Raw genomic sequence first — 17,831 nt, forward strand, 5'->3', positions numbered from 1 at the left:
ACTTGAGGACTGCTCATCCAGACAGGGGCACAATACTCTGCAGTAAAGTAAACTAGACTTAGAGCTGAGCAGCATAGAGTAGTTGCACTTGCACCCCAAGAAGAACTACACAGTTTTCGGATTATGTTGTTACGTGTCTGAATCTTGGCAGCGCTCTTTCTCAGATTTTCTTGGAATGACAGTGTTCTGTCGAGTGTAACACCTAGATATCTGGGGTGTCTATTGTGGCAGAGGAGAGTGTTATCGAAGTATACTTTGAGGCCCCTTGAAGCCATTCGGTTGTTCAGATGAAAACAAGAAAATTCTATTTTATTCATACTTGGTTGGAGTCTCCATTTTTGAAAGTATTTTCATAAAACAGAGAGATCTTTTGTCAACATTTCTTCTGTTTGCTCAAAGCATAGGTCTTTAGTGGCAAGAGCCCAGTCATCTGTGTACCCAAATTTCCTGGATCTTGTGGATGGTATATCTGAGATATATAAACTGAACAAGAGTGGGGCAAGCACTGAACCATGCGGGAGTCCATTATTTAGTTTGCTGGGTTTACTGATTTCATCCCCCATGACCACACAAAATGTTCTGTCACTCAGCATGTTATTTGTAAGATGAGCCAGACTCATACATGGAATCACTTTAAGGAGTTTGCTGATTACACCTTCTCTCCAAACTGTGTCGTAAGCTGCCTTTAACATGTTCCGTGCGGTTCGGGTCACCATGTGCCCCGAAACATGTTACTCTTATCCGTCGGTGCGAACTTCCCAGAATTGCGAAGTAAGTAACTACGTCCTAGTTATGAATTTCCGTTAACTAATGGCAACATAGTCTTCCAATTGAAGCAAAGGATCGAGCCATACTGCTAGTTTTGATCGGCCCACCAGTGACCCGAAGGAAGTTTTTTTCATCTTCCATTCATATCGCTTCGGGTCACCCTGAGTCCCGATTGTTGTCTGACCTATATTTTTACGCGGGAATCGCTTAGCGCGGTTACGGTGAATGAAGCCTAGAGTGTTGCTGCCCGCAGATCGTAGACTGTTGTTTAAGGAGTACCACCCTTCTGATATCTGCTTTCTATATTGCTCTTAGGAAAGCCAATAGAGGTTATTGGAGTTATTGGAATAGTTATTGACATATTTACTATCTACCGTATATAATATTTACAAGCAATTTCACGTCCTTTTTTAGGTATGGAGCTTTCACATTCTGACACACCGGTGGCACGGAAAAGAAAGAGGGTTAGGACAGCACTGGGGTGGGCCTATATTACGTTCCGTGCGGTTCGGGTCACCATGTGCCCCGAAACATGTTACTCTTATCCGTCGGTGCGAACTTCCCAGAATTGCGAAGTAAGTAACTACGTCCTAGTTACGAATTTCTGTTAACTAATGGCAACATAGTGTTCCAATGGAAGTAAAGGATCGAGGCATACTGCTAGTTTTGATCGGCCCACCGGTGACCCAATTATTTCCGGGGTCATTTCTGTTTCACGCACTTGTTGAATAGGAACACTGTCGCACAGGTAAATACGCTGGAATGTCTCCTCAACAATAACGCACACAACAAGTGCACTTGCATTGTTTAGGATGTCATACTAGGGAGTAAACAAAGTCAAATTCGTCAGGTCACTGGTGACCCGAACCGATAATAACTAAAGGCAGCATCGGGTCACCAGTGGGCCGATACGACGTAACATTAAGTCATCGAAATTCACTGCCGCAGGGAACGTGTTAAGTCAATAAATGCTACTGAAGTCTTTAATCCTTGCTGGAATCCTGCTTCAATGAAGGTAGTTAGTGACAAGACTTGGTCAGCACAGTTTCTTTGAGGCCTGAATCCTGCTTGTTCAATAGGGATCGTTTCCAACACTCTTGTAGCAATTCTATTCAAGATTAGCCTTTCAAGTAATTTATAACATACACTAAGCAATGCTATTGGTCTATATCTCTCTGGTGCATCATTAGGCTTTCCTGGCTTTAGGACTGCAATATATCTTACTCATTTTAAATAAGTGAGGTAGATTACCTGTTCTAAGAATGTAGGTTAGAAACCTAGATAACCATAATTAATTAGAAACTCAGGATGAATCCCATCAAATCCCAATGCTTTACCAGTTTTTATGTCTTTTAAAGCTGCCTCAATATCTTGCACACTAAATGGTCTAGTGTATTCTGAATCAGGGGGGCTTGTGGACTTAAGACTGGTTAATTGGGAACATGCATCATTTTCAAAAATATTTTTTTTGAAAAGTACACCAATGAAATAGTACGTAAACGTATTACATTGTGGTATGTTGCCTTGTTTTCTACCATTAAAAAAATATTTAATAGTGCCTTTCCGCAAGGCGAGTGAAATGGCCTCTGACGTAAGCGGCGCGCTGTGACGTCACGATCCAGTACCGCATGGAGCTCTACCAGCCGTTGTGCATCAGCCGTTGCTAAAAGCCGATTGTTTATTATTCACGATTGCGAATAACTTCGAAATGACAGAAGAAAGGTTCGAAACAGCACAGTCAGACAATCTACCATGTGTAGATGTCATCATTCTTGAAAAATGTGACTTTTGTGGCCGCAGAAATTCGCGGATAACAATCAAGATTGTAAGTGGCGTCTTTTATATACGTGCAATGTACTGTAACCCATAGTATTAGGATAACAACGAACCTGGATAGATATCACATCACTTTCAACATTTCCTTCTAGACTGATTCCCCTATTAAAGAATAACATTACATTTTCGGGCTTTCAGCATTAGTAAAGTAAGAAATCGGATTTCAGCACTAACATAAACATATAGGTAGCATTATAGTACTAGTCCGCTTCTGTGATGTAGTGGTTAATGTGTGCCACTCCCGGAGGCCCGGTTTCGATTCCCGGCTCTGCCATGAAAGTTGAAAAATAGTACGAGGACTGGAACGGGGTCTACTCAGCCTCGGGAGGTCAACTGAGTAGAAGGGTTTCGAATCCCACCTCAGCCATCCTCGAAGTGGTTTTTCGTATTTTCCTACTTCTCCTCCAGGCACCTAAGGCCACGGCCGTTTCCTTCCCTCTTCCTTGTCTATCCCTTCCGATCCTCCCATCCTCCAACAAGGCCCCTGTTGAGAATAACAGGTGAGGCCGCTGGGCGAGGTAATGGCCCTCCTCACCAGTTTCATCACCATACCCAAAGTCTCACGTTCCAGGACACTGCCCTTGAAGTGGTAGAGGTGAAATCCCTCGCTGAGTCCGAGAGAAAACCAACCCTGAAGGATACACTGATTAAGAAAGAAAGAAAGAAAGAAAGAAAGGAAGAAAGAAAGAAAGAAAGGAAAGAAAGATCATAGTACTATAGGGCTATAATCTATCATTCCCAAAAAATATATATATTTATGGTTGGGACAACTGGCCTACCCACTTCCAGGGCCCATGAAAGAGAATTAAATATCTTTGTGGAGGGAAAAAGTTAAACATGATAAAGATAAATATGACTTCATCTAGTTTTCACAAGTCGGGCTGAGTGGTTCAGACTGTTGAGGTGCTGGCCTTCTGACCCCAACTTGGCAGGTTCGATCCTGGTTCAGTCCGGTGGTAGTTGAAGGTGCTCAAATACGTCAGCCTCGTGTCGGTAGATTTACTGGCACGTAAAAGAACTCCTTCAGGACTAAATTCCTGCACATCGGCGTCTCCGAAAATCGTAGAAGTAGTTAGCGGGGCGTGAAGCCAATAACGTTAATTACATTTGGCTTTTAACAAGCTGAGCATATCAGGAAAGAAAAGTGTCCCGGAGACATTTTAGTCGTTCAATACAGGAATGTCTTTGGGTGCTGTGACTTTTACTTTTTTTTTTTTTTTTGCTTTACGTCTCACCGACACAGATCGCTCTTATCGCGACGATGAGAGAGGAAAGGGCCAGGATTGGGAAGGAAGCGGCCGTGACCTTAATTAATGTACAGCCTCAGCACTTGCCTGGTGTGAAAATGGGAAACCACGGAAAACCATCTTCAGGGCTGCCGGCAGTGGGGTTCAAAACCCACTATCTCCCGGATGCGAGCTCACAGCTGCGCGCTCCTAACCGCACGGCCAACTCGCACGGTATTTTTACCCTTCGGTTTATTGACTTGGCTTGTATAACCTAAAACTTAGGCTAAGTTGGATAATATTTTAAACACCTACATCACTATTTTCACCTGTGTGCAATTATGTTATTTATTTCATTAATATTATGATAATTATTATAATTGAGCATTGTTAACTTATAAGACCCCAACAGACAAGCGTTGGTTTTGTGTAGAGTTATACATTTGTTAAATTCACGTTGTTTCCTTTCATGATGTACACGCCTATTCTTTGTTGCATTATAGAGTATTTAGATATAGCCTAAATTTCTTTACCAATTAAGCTCTTCAATAAAGACATACATAACTGTCCCATGCCAAGATATATTGGTAGAATTAGAGCTGTCAAAATGGTCCATAACCCCTTTGATTTATTATCTTGACATGGATCACCCAAAACATAGGTTAGGTTTGGAGAATACTTTAATAATCAGCATTATTTAATGCACTGTTTTTTACTTTCATATTCCAAGATGTAATTGAAGCATTTAAATAAAGCATCATACATTAAAATTTAAAGTTTTACCACTAGAACAGCTGACATGGAAAAGTGATTTGAAAATTCAAACAAATTCATCTTACGTTAAAATCTTAAAAAAAAAATAAATAAATAAATAAACTGTAGACTTTTCCGATATATCACCAGCATTTCTCCGGCTCGCCAAAATCCATTTCTCCCTCGTTTTAGCGTCTTTGGAACATTTATAAACAATTTGTTTGGTACGGTATGCGATGTGCTATTGCACATCGGAACTCTACACCATTTATAAGTTTTCTGCCTCACTGTCTGCGCAGGATTCATTTTAAGTCTAAAATATACCACTCAGATTATTATCCAATGTATAGACCTCGAATTTAACCATACTAGACACTAACGTAAAGTAGAAATACGCGAAGTGTATCCTGCTTCTCACAGCACACTATGTGTTACTTCGTCTGCTAATTCAGTCAACCTGTACGATGACGTCAGACCAATGAGATCGCGTGCTTGCGTGACGTGACATTTTCGTCGATTTTTATCACGTTTGGAGTTATTATTTGTACATTCTGATCACATTTTTGAATTCTGCATGAAATTTTGAATCAGATTAGCATATTTTTAATTAAAACCCCGGATCATGCATGTTCCCTATTGTTTTTTGATGTTCCTTGTATGATTTCTGTCTCTCGGTGATCTAGACATATCAACTATATGAGCAGCAATTTTGTTTGGAGTGACTGGAGAACTTTTACGAAAGATGGGAGTGGCCCCACCAAGCTTCCGTAACAATGACCATGCCTTTCTGCTCGATTCTCTGAAATTCATAGATGTTACAGTTTCAGCCCATCTTTCTCTTCAAGCATTATCTAGATTATGAAGCAGTTCATCCCCAATTTCTTGTTCACCGTTGGCAAGAAATTCTTGGTATAACTTTTCAGTTGCATCAGTCCAGCCAGGAATATATTCCTTCCTATAGCCTCTAGGAATGATTTTTTTTTGCTGTGGCAATTACAGCACCCACAAATCTCTCATAATTGTTAATAATAATAATAATAATAATAATAATAATTGTAAGCTGTGGTGGGACAGTGAACTGGAACTGGATGTTGTGTGTTGCAAGAAGTTAGAGTTTGAAAATGTAAAAGTTTTTTTTATTTAACATAACTGAAGGATTTTATTTTGTTCGTAATATTTTGAGAAATGAAGAAAAAAGAACTCTGGACTTTGCTGGAATATTTGTTTATGTAGCTGAAATATATGTGTAATAACTTTCTTTCAGGCAATAGTAAAATGTAAATTAAGAAAACTTCAAGATTGGATTGTTAACATTGCAAGAGTGATAAAGTGATTCATATATCATGATGTAATTTGGTAACATTTAATTTGGTACAGCCTATACCGCACGCGCAGTTAGGGATGTTGAAATACTGATGTAATTTATCTAGCGTCTGTAGACAGGAAATGACCATATATGGTTATGCGAATGTATTGGCAAACGAGAATCTAGTGGAAATTGTTTCTTATTGGTTGATTGTAATCGGGCCATATCCGGTCTTCTTTCCGGCTTTGGAAAAATGATGCGTATGCTCGGCGTCATTTTCCATCCGACCGCCCTAGCGAGCGTTCGCGCTCGAGGGCTACCCTCGGGAACTCCTGCCTTTCCGAGGTAAGCGTTATTTCAGTGCTATTTTCATGTTATTATCTATGTTTTCTGATTTAATTTAATTTAGTTCCTTTGCGTTTAGGCATTTTCTTGGTTAATGTGATTTTCAAAGTTTTAATATTCAATGTATCTTGAGTTTGCCCTAGATTCTCGCTTTCGTAATTTAATGTCTTTCTCCTGTCTTTTAATCAACTATCCTTTCATTTGTGTTTTGGTTTTGTAATCATTCCGTTAGTCAAGTGTGTAAAGTATCTGCACCTCTGTTATGTACACTGACTGACAATGACAATGCAACACCAAGGAGGAGTGGTTCGAAAGGGATGAAAGTTGGGGAAAAAACAGAGACGGCACGGACGAATAATTGATGTTTATTTCAAACCGATATGCAGGTTACACAATGCGCATGGCATCGACTCAGTAGGATGTAGGACCACCGCGAGTGGCGATGCACGCAGAAACACGTCGAGGTACAGAGTCAATAAGAGTGCGGATGGTGTCCTGAGGGATGGTTCTCCATTCTCTGTCAACCATTTGCCACAGTTGGTCGTCCGTACGAGGCTGGGGCAGAGTTTGCAAACGGCGTCCAATGAGATCCCACACGTGTTCGATTGGTGAGAGATCCGGAGAGTACGCTGGCCACGGAAGCATCTGTACACCTCGTAGAGCCTGTTGGGAGATGCGAGCAGTGTGTGGGCGGGCATTATCCTGCTGAAACAGAGCATTGGGCAGCCCCTGAAGGTACGGGAGTGCCACCGGCCGCAGCACATGCTGCACGTAGCGGTGGGCATTTAACGTGCCTTGAATACGCACTAGAGGTGACGTGGAATCATACGCAATAGCGCCCCAAACCATGATGCCACGTTGTCTAGCGGTAGGGCGCTCCACAGTTACTGCCGGATTTGACCTTTCTCCACGCCGACGCCACACTCGTCTGCGGTGACTATCACTGACAGAACAGAAGCGTGACTCATCGGAGAACACGACGTTCCACCACTCCCTCATCCAAGTCGCTCTAGCCCGGCACCATGCCAGGCATGCACGTCTATGTTGTGGAGTCAATGGTAGTCTTCTGAGCGGACGCCGGGAGTGCAGGCCTCCTTCAACCAATCGACGGGAAATTGTTCTGGTCGATATTGGAACAGCCAGGGTGTCTTGCACATGCTGAAGAATGGCGGTTGACGTGGCGTGCGGGGCTGCCACCGTTTGGCGGCGGATGCGCCGATCCTCGCGTGCTGACGTCACTCGGGCTGCGCCTGGACCCCTCGCACGTGCCACATGTCCCTGCGCCAACCATCTTCGCCACAGGCGCTGCACCATGAACACATCCCTATGGGTATCGGCTGCGATTTGACGAAGCGACCAACCTGCCCTTCTCAGCCCGATCACCATACCACTCGTAAAGTTGTCTGTCTGCTGGAAATGCCTCCGTTGACGGCGGCCTGGCATTCTTAGCTATACACGTGTCCTGTGGCACACGACAACACGTTCTACAATGACTGTCGGCTGAGAAATCACGGTACGAAGTGGGCCATTCGCCAACGTCGTGTCCCATTTATTGTTCGCTACGTGCACAGCACAGCGGCGCATTTCACATCATGAGCATACCTCAGTGATGTCAGTCTACCCTGCAATTGGCATAAAGTTCTGACCACTCCTTCTTGGTGTTGCATTTGCTCTGTCAGTCAGTGTAATTTAATCTCTTGTAATTTTGGTTATTTGTTATTTTTAATATAATTGAGCTAGAGGGTGTTTCATGTAAGTCTTTTCTTCCCCATAACGTCATACGTTCCATGTACCTCGATAAGGGCTTCCCGCATGTTCCACATCCTGTCTTAGTTGTCACTTTAGGCCTGTAAGTGTTTTCTATATTTGCTTTAATTTTGCGTATTTTAAAGATGTCAATACACTGCCACTGCGTTATTTACAACTATTTCCTTAGTCATATTATTAAGTATTATATTATTTACTACTGGTATTACCTTATTATTTTTATTATTATGTTATTTACTATTTCTATTATTATTTTTATTTATGTACGCGCTTGAAATTGCAGTTACAATAATAATAATAAGTAATGTAGTGTAGTTAATTTTTAGTTAGTTTAATGTTATGTAATCCTTGTTCAATCCTTTGATATTTCTTTTATTTACAAAATACATCATTTAATTTTTGTTAATTTTTCAAAATATTTCATGCTTCTGAGAAGAAGGATGAGGAATGTAGGTGTGTGAGAGAGAGAGAGAGAGAGAGTGAGTGTGTGTGTGTGTGTGTGTGTGTGTGTGTGTGTGTGTGTGCGTGTGTGTGTGCATGTGTGTGTGTGTGTGTGTGTGTGTGTGTGTGTGTGTGTGTGTGTGTGTGTGTGTGTGTGTGTGTGTGTGTGTGTGTGTGTGTGTGTGTGTGTGTGTGTGTGTGTGTGTGTGTGTGGTTTTTTTGAGGCAGATAATTAGGATTCTAAGAGGTCAGGAATGTTAGGTAGGCCTCCATCAAACAATGTATACGGTATGGTTGATAATCAAGAAGGAGGGAAAGGAAGGGGAGGAGTTGTGGAATACAGGTGGACTAATTTTTTAAGGGGAAGGAAACTGAGACCCAAGGAGTCTAGTCAGGGGCACAGTTCAGGAAAAGTACTGGTGAGGAATCAGTATTAGTCAGTACAGGTAGAACAGTAGAGGGATGATAAGCAATAGCAAGTGTTACAGAGGAGATGGGTGGTAAGAGAAAAAGGAAATGCAGGAAAGAAAAATGTAGATAAAGTGGTAGGAAGAGGGAGATTGAACAGGGTCACGAGAGTGAAAAAAGAGAGGAAAGAGAGGGAAGTTTCTGCAGCCATCATGGATGATAAGGGTGTCCACAAAGGAAGGGAATCTAAAGAGGTGGGTGGAATTGAGACTTTGGTCATGGGGGACTCCATTGTTAGGCTTCTGAGGAAAGTGTGTGGAGAAAAGGAAACCACGTAAAGTGTTATCCAGGAATTAGGCTTAAGGCAGATTTTGAGGACAAGAAGTGGTTTGGGAAAAAATATTAGTTTTTCACTTTGGTACCAACAATGTAAGGCAAGCAGGAAAAGGTTATGACATAGTTAGGATGTGCAGGATCATGCTACATCAGCACGGGAGGAGATTAAAGGAACAAAGATTGTTATCAGTGGGATACTGACGGGAGGGTGGTTAGGAATATAAATTAGATTATGCAGTGGATATGCAGGAAACTGGCGGTGAGATTTGCAGATCCTAATGGGAGGGTAAGATATAGAAATCTGTGTTGAGATAGCCTTCACTTGAAATGCAATGGTACATATAAGTTAGGATGTTTATTTAGAAAGTTTAGAGGAAGGTACATTCAGGGTCATGGGGTGAACTAGAGAGTGATGATAAGACTACAGAGAGTTGCAATTTAAGTAAAGTTGACATAAAACTTGTTTGTGTTAAACAGGAGAAGTATGTAAGCAAATGGTAAATACATTAAACTGGGAAGGACAGCTAAATCAGAAAGTGATGGAACCAACAAGACAGAAGAATATTCCAGACGTGGTGCTGATAAAAGTAGATGAGCTCTATAGAGAAAGATCACAAGGCTGTTTTTGTCGTAGTTGAAAATAAATTCAATAAAAAGCAAAGTTGTAAAAGTAGGACTACTAGGCAGTACCATGTGGCTTAAAAGACATGCATGGGGGGTTTCTTTTTAAAAGTAACTGTGATTGGTGGAAAATGATTTTAAAAATGTAAATGCCTATGGGAAGGGCTTAAAGCAATTGCTGAGGATTGTGAAAACCGGTGGTAATAAATGGCAGGCTCACTATATTATAACAAATTAAAAAAAGAGATTACATTAAGGAGAAAGTGCAGGTTGGAAAGAAATAGTGAGAAATGGCAGAAGACAAAGCGGTATGTTCCAAGCTGTTGGGTAGGAGATGGCATGAAATGACATTAGGAGACAGGGTGATGACCTAGATGTTAGGCCCCTTTAAACAACGAGCATCATCATGACTTTAGGAGACTAATACAGAAAGTCGTTCGGTATCTCTGGGGATAATGTTTGAAGGGTAATTAGCTTATGAAAAGCCATGTCTCCACCAACAATCATGCTCAATTGGAAAGTCAGCATTTTCAGCTATATTCTAACAATGTAATTTCCATTGCAGCAGACCTTTTCACAGAGCTAGCATGTCTATCCTATCCCGCTCCTCCTGACAGGCTTTTCGGAGGCCACTGATAGTGCATGGATGTCTATATCTTAAGGTCCATTTTAGGAGTCCAAAAGCACAGAAACGCATGAGTGAGCCATCAGGTGCCTTCACCAGAATGTCAGTAAATGAAATTCCATGGATTCCAGTTTCCATCTCCATTCTCTCTAAGACAGATGAGTCATACAAGAGGTATGGCTGGATGCTTTATCTTGATGTCCCCGTACCTGATTTTTTGCCCTCCCATACAGTGCTGGGATATCTGTGCTGTAAACGGGTGTTTAAACCTCTTGCTGAGAGTATTTAGAGTTCACCTTCACATTATTAGCAACACAGCAAATGGTTAACTTACATTGTAGCAGTATCCAGCGATTATCACGAAACCCCTTGGGAAACTTTCCTGGCATTCTTTATACAATGTTTGACTTTTTTTTTTTTTTCTATAGGATGGTAGTAAATCGAGCAGGGTTTGTTACAATCACTAAGGTACACGTATGCTTCATCTAATGTCACCACATTTTTTCTTCTGTTCCCTGCCAGATAGCCCTCAATACAGATTTCTTGCATTAGTGCAACATTCAGAAATGTGACGAGGCAACGGCTTGTGAACTCGGCACTTATGCCACTTTTCTAATTGCAGGTCCTTGTTGATAATGATGTTAACTGTTGAAACAGACATCTCCAACTTATGTGCAATAGTCCTTTGGGGATCAGGGTTACCACTTGAGACAAGGGCCTTCACATTCCTCACCACTTCTGGTGTACAAGTGGTGGCTGGTTGTGGATTCGCCTATTTTTTCCCCTCTCAAATTAACCCCAGTCAGTCTTTGCATTTTTTATTCAATTCAGCACTGATCCCATTCTTTGATATCAAGAAATCATGCTCCTGCACATTCTCTGGATTGAAAAACAGTTATATTTAGCATCGGAAAGGGCCGTTATGTAGCCCTCCCAGAAAGGGTCAATCCACTTCGGCATCATTGCAGCAAATGGCATGAAATTCTACACACATGTTCTCAGTATTGCCATGAATCATCACTCCCCATTTCGACATGCTCAAATTGATAGCAGTGCTGCCAGCGGCCTTCAAACTCGTCACCAGAGTTCCTGAATGGCCTTCTGTAAGCTTGAGTGTTAAAATAAGGAAAGATCATAACATGAAATAAACTTGGAATTCCAGAGGACAAACTTGGGCAAATATTCATTGATATGATGGAATTAGGGATAGGAATAATTTACCAATGGGGATGTTCGATAAATTTCCAACTTCTTTGAAATTATTTAAGAAAAGACTACATAAACAACTGTTAGGTATTCTACCACTTTGGCAGCAGCTCTAAATGTAGATCACTGGTGTGGAACTAAGTGATGCCACAGAGTTAGTTACAGACAGAGGACTGTGGATGTGTTTAGTTAATTCAAAGATGCTTGCAGAATGAATGCTGAAAGGCATAACATCTGTAATGATGTATGTATGTATGTATATTTTCTGTTTATTGTACTACTGTAGTTGACACTATACATTTAGAACATCTGCATGTGTATGTTGAAGAATAGGAAACAGCTTATGAACAACATTTTGTGTTCTGTTCCTGGAGCACAGCTAAACAGAGTATTCCACAGATTAGCAGGAACTGGTAGATATCTCTTTCTCATACACTTAGTGAACAACCCCGAACTTAAACAAATTATGTGAACATGGAGTCATGTGACTATTTGGCAGCATGATTAATTACTATGTAGCCATTTAGGTGTACTGTATAGTCAAAGAATATATTTTATTTCAATTCTAAATTATTGGAAAGAAGAAGCTTTGTTTTCTCTGCGTGCCTGTTTTCATTTCAATATGTATGCGTATTATGGAGGTATGAACATAAAAATGTGACCAAATTTCTTGTTTGAATATGTATAGTCAGCCATTTTCTTGTGATGGTTGAACATACAAACAATCAAACACAATAGGTTAAATCCACCAATATGATCTTGCATTGATCTCAATGGGATGAATATCCTAAACAATTGCAAAAGTAATTAATTTTCATAAAATAGACTCCTATGATTTTATTTGTATAGATTAATTCATTAAAGATGTTCTATTTTCTCTCCTTCAGAAAATTAGTCTGGCTCAGTTTAGTCTAAACTTTATATCTTTGCCTTTGCCATTACAGATTGTTTCAGCACCTAGAAAGCAAAGTACCTATATATGCCCTTCCATTTTTCACTGAAATTCATATCACTGCCATTATGCTTGTCAACACGTTATCCTTAGCTGACTTTGTTACTAAATTTAATTTCCTGGTAAGTTCCTTCACTTTCTCCTTCTAAAATTTATCTATTTCTATTATGATTTCATATCCTATCTGATATTGCTTGCCTCATCTGACTTCATTTGCCTAATTTTCATTGGTGCACTTTATGTCCATCTTATATTCTGTTTTCACGATGGTGACTATCCCATTTTCCAAATTTTCTGTACATTGGGCAAAAATAACAAAGTCTATGCTAAATCTTTCAGTTTTAATTTCCATTCATTGAACTGAAAAACTTCTTTCAAATGTTTCACTGATATGCTTTATTTATTACCTATTTTATAAACATAAAAATAAGAGAGAGACTCTAAAGCAACGTTCCATCTGGATAACTACCGGTACGTCTTTTTCATATCTCTCATTTTTAATCTCATTGGTTTTATTATTATTATTGTTTGTTAGTGGTTTAATGTCGCATTAACACATCAAAGGATTTCAGCATTGCAAGGATGGGAAGAAAGTGAAAGGACTATGATTGGGAAGGTGGGAGGCATGAACTTACAGCATCAGTTTTTATCTTGAGTAATATTGGGAAACAATGAAAAACCATCTTTCAGGTTGCTGAAAGTGGGATTCAAACCTACCATCTCCAGAAGTTCACAGCTACCTGACTCAAGTCGTGCAACCAGCTTGCTTGGTACTATGGTCGGAATCAAGTACGAAGTGTAGACAAACTTTCCTTGTAATGTTTCACTGTATTTGGTTTCGGCCCTTCAGAATATAGAAGAGACTGGTCTAGTCAGTGCTACCAAATACTATTTTATGCATGGAAAAGCATGAAATATGGCCTGATCATCTTGATTCCATCAATGAAAACAAGACAGGCTGTCAGTTTGAGTAACAGCAGTGAAATAGCAGAATAAGAAAATAGTTGGTAAGAGACTATACTTTAGATAGGGTCAGTTAGTGCTGGGATTTCAGTGGGCTTGGCAGGCTGATATGTAATAGCACCTTCTGGCTTGGTGAGGAAAGCAACAGGAAAATACTTCATTCCTCATTTCCCTAGTGCACCTCTCTAGTGACATCACTGATCCACTGAAGATCCAACCAGCCTTCGGGCTGGGGACTAGACATACATCTGTGTTCAAACCTGAAAAGTTCTGACAGCTGTGTTACCTATTTGTAGTCCAATACAATGGAGCAGGAGGCAGAATGATGGTCAGTGTGTGGTCAGTTACTTCTTGTTCTTCTACCACAATACTCTCGTTGAAATATGGTTTGACTGCAGGAGTATTAATAGTTGTATATGTAGAATTTCCTTTAATGGACGACTTGGCATATAGCTCCACAATATAACTGGAAGAAGGAATCAAATCACCAACCTAAAATACAAAGTACAGGATCAGACATTCAGGAAATGGTGATTTATAAACTAGTTTCAACCAACTGTATATGAATTGAGGATTTGAAAAAGAAAACAAAACAAAACAATTCAAGCAATCGTATGAGTGCATAACAGCTACATGGAAAAACTGGAGAATCCCATAGAAATGTGTGGATATTGCCATTAACTGAAAAAACAGTTAGATGATGAAAGAAAAACTAACAATGTCCTTAAACTGAAGTCAGAGGCAGCAGAAAGCAAATTACATCAAAGCTGCATATCTATAAGTAATTTGTGTAAGGAGTTAATTACATGTAGGAGGTTAAAAAGTTCTGTTCAGAGCATCTACACTTAGGTTCCCAAACAGATATAGGAAGAAATTATGACAGTAAATATTGTTCGGAGTCCTGGGTTCAAACTCTGTCACATGGTGGTCTTACAGAGCAGACAGCTGAGTGGTCACAAACTGTACAAGATATGGAGAAACGTTTCTGTTCTTATCACAGACTTACAGTCCTAAGAGGGTTGGGATTAATACAGAATGTAGTTTCTTTAATATGTGCAAGTCATCCTAATTAAAGCAGTGATCTGGTAGCCACATTTGTGAAAATGAGGACATATGCTCGTATAAAATGTTTAAACAAACGTGAGGGAAAAGGAAAAAGTGGAAGCAAACGTGTCAACGATATGGAGGTGAAAGTCAAGAAGATAAAGAAAATTAAGAAACTTACCAGTTAAGGTAAGATCCACTTTATCATAATAGAGCTGTTTGTTCATTCTTTTGTTCACTTGCTTGTTTACTGGTCATATTTAATGCTCAGTTTTGTTTAACTCAGAATACTTTATTGGATTTCAGCAGCTTAGTGCGGCCACTAAAATCCTATTAGCAATAACCACGGTCTTGTGATACGATTAAATCTTGTATTGTACATTATTGTGTTCATTCTCTAGTATTTACAAAGTCAGTTTGAGCAGGTATAGGGGACACATGAGCTAATAAGTGTTTAGTTAAAACAAATCACAATCACTAAATTCTTTTGGAAAGCACTCCCGCACCTAGATGCTACTATGACTGCCACTGCTGCTATGAAAGTTCTGTGATGGCTGTGTCGCACCACATTACCACCAAATCTTGCTTTTGTATTTTACAGATAGTACATTCCTTTCGATATTATAGGTCAGTCTGTAATGGCTGCTTAGTATTCTCGATGCCAGACTTGATGTGTAGTTCATACAGCTTAGACAGATGGCACCTCATGTAACAGAGAATTGCCAAAGCATTTCTTTCTAGCTTACCTTTGATTCGAGTTGTCTCTGGTCATCTGACAATAATAAGTTTGGAGAAAAGATGGAGATGTTAACCTGCAAGATGGCTTTTGTCTCATACAAATAGTACTATAAAAGATTTAAACACCATTTTAAATGGCTCTCTATGTTTAGAGCGCCAACGGCCGTGGCCATGTTGAAACACCAGATCCCGTGAGATCTCCGAATTTAAGCAACACTGGGCGTGGTCAAGATTTGGATGGGTTGCCACGCACTGTTGGTGGGGGGTAAGGGAATGGAGGAGCGGAAAGTAACTGGCCACCCAACCATACGTAAACTCCAGCTCAGGCAGACCACTGCAGAGGTTCGAACCTGCCTTCAGGCAGAATACACCCTTACCTTACCTTATGTTTAGAGTAGTGAATATGACTATTTCAATTTCGAGGTATTTATCCTACTCATTCTTTTTAGGCTTGCAATAGTTATGCTAGTTTTGTATGTGTACTCATCATTCCTGCAATAGAGTGAAAGGTGGCACCGATCCGATTATTTTGTGTGTGTGATGAGTTTGCTTGTTGTTCTTGTTGTTTTGATTGGGGATCTTTTAATTCTCTGTATCTTTGATGTTTTGGCTCGAGCCTATCCTTTTAATTCTCTCTTTGATGTTTTGGCTTGAGCCTATGTCCTGTGTTGTGGTTTAATGCTGATACCGTACGATTCATGTTCACCTGGATGTGCGATATGAATATGTGTTTTGCGGTAAGTTATTTACGTTATGTGTTTAGACTGGGTGGACCAGGTCTTTTTGCGGCGACCCAGGTTTCTGATCTGTGCTCTCAGGTCAAGCTCATGAGCCGTTGACTGAATCATGTCATGCTGTTATGATTTTTGTCATAATGTGTCTTGCTATTATATTATTATACCCTATGCTTTGCATGTTTGGTCTCTGAGTGGGTGTGGAGTGGTTATTGGACCTGTGTTTCTTTTCAGTGTCTTATGGATATATGTTTTTCTTGTTATTATTCTTATTTTATCTTGCCATTGTTTCTGGCTTCCTCAGCCGATTAATATGTTTATTTCAGGAATTTGCTCTCATTTTACTTGCTTCTGACTCATGCTTATTTGTTTCTGTAACTATGGCAACTCCTTTCTTACCCTCTTGTATTCCATATTTGTTTACTTTTCTGCCAGTTTTGACTCACTGGCATCTTTGATTCATGGGGATGTAATTTCTATGGGGATTGTCGGTAGCCATATTTTTTTTGAAACCTTGACATTATCTGAGGAGCTGTTGGATCTTATTGTGTGAAGGCTGTTACTTTCACCTCGAAATAGTGAATGGTCACCTTTTAAGAAAGAAATACTTTGGATCAGATACAAAGAAAAGAGACTGATAAATCAAGTGATTTTTACTGTGGCTGGAGTATCGTTACACATTTATGTATGTATTTGACTCCCTGTATCCCCATTAATTTGCTTTTATGCTAATCTTCAGACCGTTTCCCTTTACTTTTATATTAATAAACTTAATTCATTGAAATTGACCTCTGCTCTATGTTATTGTCTCTCTGTATTGGGGACGTGCCTTTTACACTTTGTCCTGGCAGTTATTAGCCAGTTTCGACCGTTCCAAAAAAGGTAGGTAGTATATGGCTCAACATGTTTCACTGCTACAAGATATCTGCAGAATGGATGGGAAAAGAAAGCTTTGTAATATTGAACTGGAGTATTTATTTGTTACCTCATCAGTAAACAATTAGTCAGGGCCACTTCACCCTTTAAAAATTACCCAAATTGACTGTTGGGGATGTGATTTTGAAATGGAAACAAGAGATATAACCAAAACAAAACTATGGCCAGGTAGGCCATGTGAGTTTACCAACTGGAATTGTTATGCATTAAAAAAGGTGGTATGAAAAAATTGTATCACGTTACAAGACACAATCACCATGAATTGTCCGCCTCCATAGCGTAAAGGTGAGCACTATTAGTTGCCATCCTCAGTGGCCTGGGTTAAATTCCCAGTACTGTCAGAAATCTAAGAATAGCAGGGCTGGTATGTGGCTAAAATGGAACAGAGAAGCATGCAATATACAGAATGGTAAATAGCGTCTATGATCGTAATACAAGGCATGAATAGAATAATCGTATATCCATAATCACATTTCTTATATTGATACGATATCGATGATGCCATCGCGTAATGAATTCTTGTAAAAACGAAGTAGTAAAAGATTAACAAAAATAACCAGATTTACTAAAAAAGGAGAACTTTTTTTAAATAATCCATCCGGACTCTGGAGAATGGTCTCAAAAGGAGGACATGTCTGGATAAAAGAGGATGTCTGGTCACCCTACCCATACCAGAAGACAAAGTGCACCAGGTCTCACCAGCAAAGGAGTACTTTTATGTGAAGAGGTTAAAATCCAGTATAGAGAAGAAGACCTTTGAACTATGCATAGATCAAGAAAGCTGAATTTCAACCTGTGCTGATAGTGTCTGCCCATGTCCACCTGG

General features: G+C 40.0%; 1 protein-coding gene across 1 annotated transcript in view; it reads right to left on the reverse strand.

The window, feature by feature from the left end:
• The window catches only part of LOC136874533 (receptor-type tyrosine-protein phosphatase kappa), a 251,010-nt gene that overhangs the window by 147,512 nt on the left and 85,667 nt on the right, over positions 1 to 17,831 (reverse strand). The window contains exon 9 of the mRNA XM_068227831.1: positions 13,840 to 14,045. Within this exon, the coding sequence (XP_068083932.1) occupies positions 13,840 to 14,045 (206 nt within the window). The remainder of the gene's footprint in view (positions 1 to 13,839; positions 14,046 to 17,831) is intronic.

This window comes from Anabrus simplex, chromosome 5 (assembly GCF_040414725.1).
Source record: "Anabrus simplex isolate iqAnaSimp1 chromosome 5, ASM4041472v1, whole genome shotgun sequence".
In the NCBI taxonomy this organism is placed as follows: Eukaryota; Metazoa; Arthropoda; class Insecta; order Orthoptera; family Tettigoniidae; genus Anabrus; species Anabrus simplex.